This window comes from Nuphar pumila, chromosome 17 (genome assembly GCF_984573655.1).
Source record: "Nuphar pumila chromosome 17, dmNupPumi1.hap1.1, whole genome shotgun sequence".
Taxonomy (NCBI): Eukaryota; Viridiplantae; Streptophyta; class Magnoliopsida; order Nymphaeales; family Nymphaeaceae; genus Nuphar; species Nuphar pumila.
This window is the reverse complement of record NC_143265.1, coordinates 82909459-82920938: the sequence shown is the minus strand read 5'-3', so window position 1 is coordinate 82920938 and position 11480 is coordinate 82909459. Positions and strand designations below refer to the sequence as shown.

Below are 11480 nucleotides of genomic sequence, written 5' to 3'. Positions count from 1 at the left end.
TGGCTGGTATGTTCTTCAATCTATGGTACAAACATGAAGGTCATGTGAAACCACTGTTGTCATCATACTTAGCTTATCAGGGAAAACTGGGTCAAGAAGAGTTTGCACCTAGGGTGTGTTCGGACGCACCTACTTATCCTGAAAAACTGGGTAAACTGAGCTTCTGTGTTATGCCAGCTGAGAATTTCTGACTACTGCATAATGCTATTCCCTAGCTGGTTCTGTGGGGAATCAATCTGTGGGAAATGGGTCATTCTTTCCAAGGAAATGATTTGGTAGACATATTAAACTGCCATGATAGGTTCCTTTCAGATGCAGTACAACTTGCGTCTCTTTTTGGGCAATAAAATAAGATGGTCAAGAAAGTTGTGTATTTTTATTCTTTTGGATACTTCGCCCCTATGCATCTCATGGTTGAATAACAATGACATGAGTTCAACCTCATCCGACTTGGATGGGGCCGTAATTTAGTTAATTGTCTGTTTTTCATGATACTTTCAATGGCTCGATGGTTGGTTGGTAGCTCGCTCCTGTCGGCCACCTTATGGGCCCTTTGGTTAATAAACTATAGATTGCCCTTGGATCATGGCCACATCTGAGCTGAGAAAGACTCGACTTTGCAAACATAAATCCTATATCAAAGTCGTTAATATACTAGAAGCTAAAAATAATTTCTAGATGTAAACCCCCTTCAATGAGAATGGCCAAAAAACACCCTAGAAAACGACTGGTAAATTTTCGAGCTAAAATTTGATTTGAATGAATCAGGGTGCATGTATTAGGCATTCTCAAGAATTTAGAGTCTGCTGGATGGTTAGGTCACGTTTCATCTATGCTTCTAAGCTCACGGGGGTTATCCTCAGCTTGACTATAGAATCTCACCTACCCCACACAACAACTAGTCATGGCTCACTAAATCAGAAGCTAACACTGTGACTCCGTGGGCTACCAGAATGCGATCCACTCACCCTTATCTTCATACCTTAATAACACAGCTTTTGTGAGATTTCATTTTTGCAGGTTTTCATCAAATCTTTTGTTGATGATGAGGAACCCCCACCGATAACCAAGTTACTTAATGGGCCTGCCCTCCTGCGAGGTAAACCTAGGGTAGGGTCCACAATCATCCTGAACTTACGTGATCCACCTTTAAAAGCTATGGACACACCGGCGCACCAGTGAATCTTGATCTAGTGTCTTCATCTGAACACTCTCGTGCCCACCCTGCTATTAGGGGTGCAAACCGTTTGGATTTTGGGTCAGAAAATCCATTGGTGGAGTCTGATCGGATTGGATTTAGGACAGCCAAATTTTGCAAAAGCTCCATACTGAATCCGACCCAGCTGTGGTGATTTTCATCAAATCTGATCCTGTAGATGTGATCTATGTGCTCCATTTAGTGAAGGTCCCCATTTTAAACACTGGAATTGTCTTCAGGATTTGTCAGCGATTCAATAATCAACGGCTGTAAAAACACTAAAAAATTAATAATTCAAAAATTATTATTTTTTGTTAAAATGTACATTCCGAGGGTTGATTCCTATCAAATTAACCTGCTGAATTCATCTGCGGTTTCAGATTTGATGAAAACAACTTGCAACAAAGGGATCTCACGATGGTTACAACATTAAGATATGAAGATGTGGATGAGTGGATCCTGTTTCGTGGGCTACCTGTGGGCACATGGGCAGGCCATGTGTAGGTCAGGTTTGTCTATAATAATGTTGGTTACTGCAGCAACAGGTGTTCCCAAAGCTTGCTAGCAGAGTTTCATACTGCTTGTAGTATCTTGTGGTGGCCATGAACACATAAGATCTCACCAGCATGAATTTGCTCAGTAAAAGATCCGACTGCCAAATCAAGCTTTACGATTTATCAGGATGCTGGGATGTACTTGACCACTTGATCGCGGAGATCGACACTCCACTCATATCGGCAGGTCCTATCATTCATTGGTGGGCGCACCTAATTACAGAGCACCACATGGGGCTCACTGAGATGTGTTATATGATCCGATAGCTGGGATCATATGGGTCCCACCATTGTCATAAACTTCTGGTGATTGGTCCAGGAAGAATATAGTCACAAGCATGTGAACTCACAGAGACGCAAGGGACTGATGTCCCTTGCAAAGATGCAGTGGACCTAAGCTCATTTATGGATGAGGGAAGTCCATGGGTGGGGATTAACATCACCCCCAAAAGAAGAGGGAATAAAGAGAAAAGAGAAAGCAAAACTCCTAGCCCTCTCATTTTGTTGATAAAATTTGCACAAGGGTATTGAAGGCCAAATGTTAAGGAGCATTTATGAGTTAACAAAGAAGTGATTCCTTGACTATTGCATGGTAAGAAGTTCCAGATCGATCAACCGGGATTCCTTGTTTGACTTGCATTGGATCATGGGTGGCCACACACTATAGGTGAAAGCTTGAATACACCGAAAGGTGCAAACCTTTTCCTACAGGTAAAGGAATAAAATTACCAATAGCCAACTTTATCCAGATGTGGACTTTATGGTTGGGAATGAATTCATCAGTTCTTTACTTCTTTATTCTTCTTCGTTTTTTCCCCGATAACAGGGACTCGGGGAGAAACAACTGCTTTGGTTTGGGCATCTTATTAGGGGTAAAAAGGTTCTATGTTGATGTGACCCTTGTTTTTGTGTTCACAGTGCGAAGCTCCTCTACAAGTGCTTTCACCATACCCACTGGGGATAGTAAATAGTTGGCACACCTCTCACCCCATGGAGTCGTGTTGCTTCGTCGTAATGCTGCGAAGGGGGTGATTCCCGTGAGAATAGAACCTTGACCGCCCGCCTACCAGCCAAGTATACCTCCCACTGTGCCAAACCCCTTGGGGCATTGCTGCAGTTTACGCCCCTAAGCATTGAACTCTTGACGTCCTATAATTTGAGTGCCTTAAACACAACCCACCTGACCAGGTGTGGGGAGGCTCTTTACCCAATTACCATGGACCTTAAACCTCTCTCTCCACTACATGGGAAGGGGCATTTTGATCATACCAAAAAGGAATATAGTTTAGAATACAGGACCACCAGCTCTTCATTTGCCTTGGGTGGTTGCAGGCATCCCTGGCTCCTACAAGCTAATCTATAAATTAGGTTGTTTTTAAAAAATTAGTTTTGGAATACACGATAAATGTTGTCTCCTTGACCAACCTATACGCCACACGTAGAGGCGCTATTGCTTATTCTTTAATGGAAGCGCACAATGATAAACGTGGAGCCTTATAATCCACAATTAATTTCTTAATTAAACAAAGTCAGTAATGATAAACCATACCTATGATGCATAAATATTTTGTTTAGTTGATCTGGTTGCCTCATCAGACTAGCGCAAATCGCATGGGTGATAGACCATGATACAGAAAATATTACGAAATCAGGCACACGTTTTGTAATTCTATGGGGCACACTCTGACATGGAGTAAAATAAAGGCCGTCCTATTTCCAAGGTGATAAGGTGTTTGATAAGGATTGCAAGCGTAAAAAGACAAATTTTTTTTTTTTTACAGTGGAAAGCGTTTTTTCTGTGAAAGTTCTTCCCCACCCTTCCCTTACAGGGAAACCATTCGCCAACTACTTTTTCAGATGCGAAAGTGGCACATGGGCTTGCAAGCAATGCGCCATTGCCCAAGTAGGAAGAAACATTCCAGAGAAAACAGCAACAGTTGTAGCCCAGCTTCCCACTGTGAGTGATTGGTCCTAATCTACATAAGCCACTTGATCGGAATTCTTGAATGGATTTAAAGCTTGATAGTCAATGATACAAATTCTTTGGGAACTACAATTGATACAAGTCTTGGTATCAAATCCTTTAACGCGTTTCTGTGATAGTTGTGAAGTCTTGCACCTAGCTAGCTCGGACCGGATGACTTAATTGTAGCCTGCATTCTACCTTTCACATAGGTAAGAGTATATTCAGAGTACCTCCCAAGTCATGGTCCACATCTATGCAACAAATATCAGTGATACTTTGAAAATATTGCAATTTGATCACAATAATTACCAATGCCAATACAACTACGAAAAAATCATGATATATATTTTCAAGATATCACCCATTCACAACTATTTTTTGGGATCGTAGCACTTTTCTTCTCAACTTTTTATGTTTTTATATTTTTCTTTATAAAATTGTATATTTTGTATTTTTTTCCCTTAATGTTACATATGCCAATATTTTCCCAAGAATTTTCTTGGAAAACAAAAATTTTCAAAATTTTTGAGAATAAATTCCCTTTCAGAGAAAATCCCTAAAACTATATCTGTGACATTGGTCACTGGTACGCAGTCCCCTTTATGGATCATGGTGATGCGTCAGCTGCATCCTTTGGAGAATAGTTCAAATGAAGAAACTCCCTTGGATCATATGTATTCTTGTCTATACGTTGTTGACAAGTGAAGCATGAACCTCTTAATGGAGTTAAAAACAGACCATGTGGTCCTCCTAGTCTGCCACTCTGCCTCTTCTTGCAAATACGATATAACTCCGGGTAAATTTTGGTCCCCATCTGTAAGTACTAGTATGGCTGCATCTTATAGAGCTGTCCTTGGCAGCTGGAGAAGCTCCATAACTTTTACCAGGCTCTCAATGACCAAAACACAGTAAAAGTCTGGAACATATTAAGAAGTTGACGAAGCAGTAAGTTATCCCAGTCTCTCACTTAGCAGTCTTTGATGATTCCGGCACTTTAAGCAGAAATGATGCAAGTCCTTCAATGTGCATATCCTACAGTCTGCTTCCTACTTAGCATTTTATATTTCAGAGTTTATATGTTTAAAATGATAGACATGAATGTGGAGAACTGTAATCAGTCTGCATTCAGTAATCACAATTTATTTTCTTCCTTCACACTGTAATCTAGTGGGTTTATCCCAAGTCCCTTTCAAAAACTAGAACCACTTTTATAAAATTGGCCGCTGCTCATTTTGTTGAAGTGACAGGTTGTCAACATACTTACACTGTTGCCAATTTACCAAATCCGGTGTAATGCACATTTCATGAACAGAGCTTCATTTTAATGGCTCGGGTCTGTGTCAACCTACACTAATTAAAGCAGAGTAATTGAAGGCATTTTGATGAACAGAATGCACGTGGGTTGTATCTGAAGGTGAGTACCATATAAAGCATTGAAATTATTAAGGGGCATAAATTTTTATATGACAACGCTAGGAATAGTCTGCCGAAAAAGGCGAAGCATAGAGGGATGGGTAGGTTAGGTATTCTTTGCCATAAACCCTTTATTGTCCATGAAAATTGTGGTTGGCTCTTATTCTGCAAAAGTAATTGCCATTTGTCACAGCTAAAATGCCACAAAGTGCATATAGAGAGAGAGAGAGAGAGAGAGAGAGAGAGAGAGAGAGAGAGAGAGAGAGATCGTCGGATCAAAGGCCTAAAATCTACAACTGATGGTAATGATGCCGTTTCTTCTCTAATGATAGACTTTTTCATGGATCGAACCTTACATATTGGATTTTTATCATTCATTTAATGAGATACATGTATTGGATTATGAATTTTCGATGCATTTTTTTTAAGTGCTAAAAATCAATGGCCTACAATACTTTGTATTGTAAAGTTTTAAATTCATTGTGAGCTGTCAATTTTTTTAAGTTTCTAAAAACATGCCTATATCTGGTAAAGTCTTCGTGTAAAGCATATTTATTACTAAATAAATTATAAACAAATATTGGAGGTCCTCCTTGGTAATAGATTTAGGATCTTCCTTTATTTGGATGGTCCCCCTTCCCTATATATATATATATATATATATATATATATATATATATATATAGAGAGAGAGAGAGAGAGAGAGAGAGAGAGAGAGAGAGCGCAATTAATTAATTGTTTGCAGCCCTATTTATCTCCTTTCCTTGCGATGTTAGGAATCACCATCTACAAATGTTCAATCGGATGATCCTATACAAAAAAAGCTAGTGAACCTAACTTGCTTAGACCAGATTTCTAACATGTGAACCTGACAATTAAACTCAAAACCTTTTTTTTTGCTAAGGTAAGGGAAAACTCTTCTACACATTGGCAGGCATCTGGTTGGTAAAACCTTGAGATCTCCTGCACATAAGGGAGTACACCCAATTTAAACATTGTGGCAAATGGATGCTTACCTTGGGTATCGAACTCATGACAGATCCCCTTCAGCTTGATGACATTAACAAGTTGCCTCTACCAGATGAGCTGAGCTGTTGTGGGCACAAACTAGGTCAACATGGCAATCACCAACAACAGCTAATAAATGCTTTTTCTTCTGAAAAGACCAAATATGTTGTTGCGTTTAGGAATAGACTTCACTAGCACCCCACAAGTAGTGTTCTCAACCCCACAGTCTACTTGCAACTTGCAAGGCCATTTTAGACGGAAAAGTGCTGACCATGGACTGCAACCAAGCACAACAAATGACCCAAGGCAGGCAAAGTCAAACAGCAACCAAAGCAGCACACTCTTGAGTCAACACATCCGCGTGGACCCATCACCTCCACCGCTACTCAAATCATTTCATTTCAAAAGAGAGTGTAGGGCCTATGACTCTATCTGCTATACTACAGTAAAAAAAAGAAGCAGAGGCACCATTGTGACTCTAGCATCCTGAAAGTAAAGAAAAAGGATAAAAGATCCGGTTTGGAATACGACTAATTGTGTTGGCTTAGCCATAATAATAAACACCGCCCTTCTCCTACTAAGTCGTTGATCACGGGGCCAGCTTCATCAATTTTACGTGGATACTTTAATACCAGGGTGGAATATTGAATACATTAATCCTGATCACCAAATACGCCTCCCCTCCATTCCTAGCAGCATAAAGAAAGGCCGAGTGGATCCATTTTAAAACCATATTTACCTTCAAAGTTTCTATTGTTACATAATAAAAAGCAAGAGTTGCGATGTGACTCGACAATGCACTCTCCCCCTCTCTCTCTCTCTCTCTCTGGTCAAAGATAAAACCTAATGACAGATTTACAGACAGGGGATCATCCTACTCATTTTTTAGTTAGGTCACTATTAAGACCCTGCAAAAATCACAGTTGGGGCACGTGAGGCACATAAGGTAAGGCTGAGTGGTCGCGTCTTCAACCCTGAGTTCTACGGCCCATTCAGTGACCCGGTTCTCAGTGAGAGTTTTCTTTTGTAAAAAGGAAAACAAAGACCCTGTAAAGATTATAGTTGTAGATGTTTTTTGGTACATCTAAACCCTTAAATATGTTTTTCATTGTTTACTCGATAGAGAACATGTATTTGATTAGGTATTCTTTATGTCAGGTGTGTTTTCTTCTAGAGATAAAAATTGGATGGCTGATATGTCACTGAAATATGAAACAAAATATTCACCTTTGTTTTTACATAATATTGATTTGAAACCAAGCTTTCTTTTTTGAGAGACAAAGCTTGTTTTTCAGTGTTCAGATTGAGCAAAATATACCTAAAACAGCAATTTTTATAAAGATCCTAATGAGAAAAAAAGGGTAGGATGATCCCCTGTCTATGGATTCCATGATGGCATTGGTATGATGATCAAAATTCATGAACCCAACCAACAACGAAAAACTATATGCTCAATACAAAAATATTACTTTCTTGTTATTGAATACACATTTCCAAGAAGCGAAAAGGAACACCGAAATACATGGCAAAATAAACAAGGGGGTCCAGAAAAAAGAAAGAAAAAAAGGTGGGTAGCGTAACCGGGATGGATTCTGAGAGAGAGAGAGAGAGAGAAAGAGAGAGAGAGAGAGAGAGAGAGAGCAGTGGGCTCACTGTGATGAGGAGGAGGATGGGAGGAGGTTCCAGGCGGAGGTGGCGATGAGGGGGCGGGTGTGCCAGCCGAGCATGAGGCAGCCGTTGTTCTCCTCGACCCTGTAACCGTCGCCGCCGGCGAAGAGGGCAAGCAGCATGCTGGCCTGCTTGAAGGCGTTGGAGCCAAGGTGGACGGAGGCGAAGCCGGCGGCGGCCATGCGCGACCTCCACTGCGCCAGCGTCTCGTGGCGCTCGACCCGCTCAGGTCCCTCGCACGCCACGATGTTGCAGATCTGACGGCCCAGGTAGACCTCCGACATCAGCTGGTCCTGGCTGGTGGCGGGGGACGCCCCGCCGGCGCACCCCTCCAGCGAGTCGAAGAGCGACGAGTAGTAGTGGAGAGCCTCGGTGAAGCGGTCCAGGAAGACGGGCCCGTTGTGGTTGGCCTCCTGCTCCACCACCGTCACGATCTGGGGCCGGAGGTCGCGCACCAGGGAGAGCACCTTGTCGACGGCGCCGGGCTGAGCCAGGAGCCTGTGAAGCCCGAAGATGGAGTTGACGGCCACCGCCTCGACGTCGGAGGGGTGGAGGTCGAGCATGTACGCTTCGATGTCCGCCAGGCTGCTCGCCACGAACCCGCGGTACTCGAACTCGACATTAATGGTCTCGGCGAGCTGCGCCAGTTTCCAGCCCACCTCCTGCAAGGGGTCGGAGTTGTCATGCTGGGGCGGGCCGATGCCCGTCAGGCGGAAGGCCGGAGGACCCCCCGGCCGGAGGGCTAGTGCCTGCATGAGCGCCGGCCACTGCATCCCCTGCTTCATGCTGAAGTCGATGACGTGGACGCGGGAGCGGCCAGAGAAGGCCTCCAGGATGGCCTGGTTGGCGGTGAAGTGGGCGAACTTGAGGTAGGGGCACGCCTCGTAGAAGTGCATCTGGAGCAGGTCGGAGATGGGGTCGACGAGGGAATCCGGCGGGTAGAGGCGGTAGATCCGGCGGGCGAGCGCCTCGGCGAAGAAGGTGGCCACTTTCCTCATGGCGCCCGCTTGAGAGGTGGCCAGGATGCCGATCTGCTTCACGAGGGCCTCCGCCACCTTGAGATTGTCCTGCTGGACCGCCTCCGCGCAGGCCATCAGGGTGTGAACCAGCCGGATGCCTGTCTCCTGCGAGTCGACCACCACCACCGGCCTCGCTTCCGCCGGTGACGGTGCCGCTACCACCGGCTCTGATTTCAGCCGTTTCTTCTCTCTGACACCCTCACGCCCGTACACAACACTCTCGATGCCTGAGATATCATCGTCGAAATCTTGCGGTGGTGGTGGAAGGGTGGTTTCTTTGACGCTGGCGCTGGACGAGGACTCTGCTGGCTGGATACTAACACGGTGGTCGGAATTCCAAACCGGACGGGTGGTAGTGATGGTGGAGAGATTGGAAGCGGCACCCCCCAAATTGGGGGAAGGGGGGTTGAGCTCTGTGAGCATAGTCTCGATCCACGTCGCTATATCGGAGGGGTTGTAGTGGACGGTCTCGGAGGAGAGGTGGGAGATGCCGTCCTCCTGGGCGTTGCCCATCACCATCTCCAATTGCTCCAGCTTCTGGGCCACCTCCGCCATGTCCGACGACCGGACGTTGTACCCCAAGGCCGCTAGCAGCTCGTCCACCCCTGCGTCGGGCTCCTGCATTTTGCTCTTCCCGCTAGCAGCCATCCCCGGGTACCCTTCTTCCCCTCCTCCTCCTCCTCCTCCTTGAGGCTGGTGTTGGTGTTGGGGACGATGCTGCTGATGCTCCCTCTTCATCTCTCTCCCTCCTTATTCTCCTCCTGTCTGTTTTTTTTTTCCGGGAACCCTTTTATTTGGCCCTCCTAACAACGAAGACGATGGACTCCAGTACCTCCATGGAGCTTGTCTCCTCTCCCTCTATCTTCCAGATCCGGTAATCTGATGGTCTGCCGTAAGAACCACTCGTGAAGGGCTCACTCCCCAATGATAAGAAATTACAAAATAATCTATTTTAATAAACAAATGAACATGAAAGAGAAAAACAGAGAAAGATCGGGATAGAGAGGAAGAGGAGGGGGGGAAGGGTTTTAATATCACTACAAATGAAAGGGCGCCACTCCTATTCCGTTTCCTGCAAGGTCGATCGTCCTTCTACTACCTCCAACAAGCGACGAAGCTGCAGAGAGAGATTCCGCCCTGTTTGCTTTGCGTTGGGGCACCCAAATATGCAAACACGAGAGAGAGAGAGAGAGAGAGAGAGAGAGAGTGAAGGTCTAGCTAGTTCCGTAACACAACCGCAACTTTCGGTAAAATCTTCTCTTTATGATTTTTGCAAAGAGAGAGGGCCGGCGGGCGCCCCCACACGAGTGAGACCTCTCTTTCTTTTCTCTCTCTTTTTCTCTGACAGAAGCAGCCCAAGAACGTCAACGTCGTCTGCTCACTCTCACACACTGATTACCAAGACCCATCTCTCTCCCTCCGTTAAGGGTGACGGAACGCCAACGGCTTAGCCTTCTTTTCATAAAGCCCATCCACATCCGGACGTGACGTCTGCATTATTACCTCTCTCTCTAACCCGAGACGTAACGCTGACAAGGTCATGTGAGTGGGACATCGTTGGTGTCTATCGTGGGCGTGTAGTCCCCCCACCTTCACCTGTGGAGGCCGTTGCAAGAGTAAAATTTTTTTCCACATTTCATTTTTCTCTTTCAACCTTTCAATTTATTTCATAACCTTTCTGTCTTTTTCAGCTTATGCTGATTTTTTTTTTAAAGGCAGGTTGGGGCTGCGTTAGGAAAACCCCTACCAGATATCTCTTAAGCTCCATGTGGCAGAGGGATTCGAACCTGAATTTCAGCTTAGCACAGAACCCCGTTTATGCTGAATTGGCCCCAGTGGATAAATCAAGAAAAACTTTTTTGGTTAAAAAAGGAAAGCTAATTTAGGTATGAGCTTACCTACTAATGTTCTTCTTAATAACTTATAAACTTTAAAAATACCAGAAATAAAAGTATCGTTACCATTAATCAAAATACTTGAATGGCAGAAAATGAAGTTAAATCACAGTTTTTTGCTATTTTCTCGCGTAATAAGACGGAAGCTTTTTTTATCGCGTGAAACCGATTTGTTGTTACGTTAAAAACCTTTAAGTAAGTTGTTCTCAACAACGGTCAAAACCAAGTCAATGAGCGTTATCAATTTCATCTGAAACAATGATAATAATTAAAAAGCTGAGAGAGAGAGAGAGAGAGAGAGAAGCAAAGGGTTGCGTCCGGCATTTCTCGAACCCGGAGAGGGTTCTTCCAAAGATTTTAGCTGGAAACGCAGGCATGAGTGTCCGTACATCAACTTTTCCCACCCATGAAAAGTTTTTTTTTTCCCTCTCGATTTTTTAGGCCTTGATAATAAAAAATCCCTTTTATTATAATATTATATATTTTTCTTTGTCAGGAGGCCCTGATTCTGAACCAAGTGAGTTAGCACCGTCGATGCGGAATCCCGGGTACCTGGCAAAGGCCATTTCAATCGATAGGAAAAGGAAAAAAAAACTTGTAATTCAATTGGTTCTGTTATTCCCCAAAAAAATAAAATATTTATGTTAGACTAAAATAATGTGGGGGAAAATAGTTGAGGTACAATGTACCCTCCTTCCATTATCCTGTATTGCCACGTGCACCTATGTGGAACTGCCATGACAGCAGGCCATAATTGTT

General features: G+C 44.0%; 1 protein-coding gene across 1 annotated transcript; it reads right to left on the bottom strand.

The window, feature by feature from the left end:
• Positions 1-7587: 7587 nt before the first annotated feature.
• Positions 7588-10121, bottom strand: LOC149812528 (DELLA protein GAI-like). Its single transcript, XM_089992525.1, has one exon. It carries the CDS (start codon positions 9562-9564, stop codon positions 7789-7791), a length of 1776 nt encoding a protein of 591 aa, XP_089848651.1. The 5' UTR covers positions 9565-10121; the 3' UTR covers positions 7588-7788.
• Positions 10122-11480: the final 1359 nt, after the last annotated feature.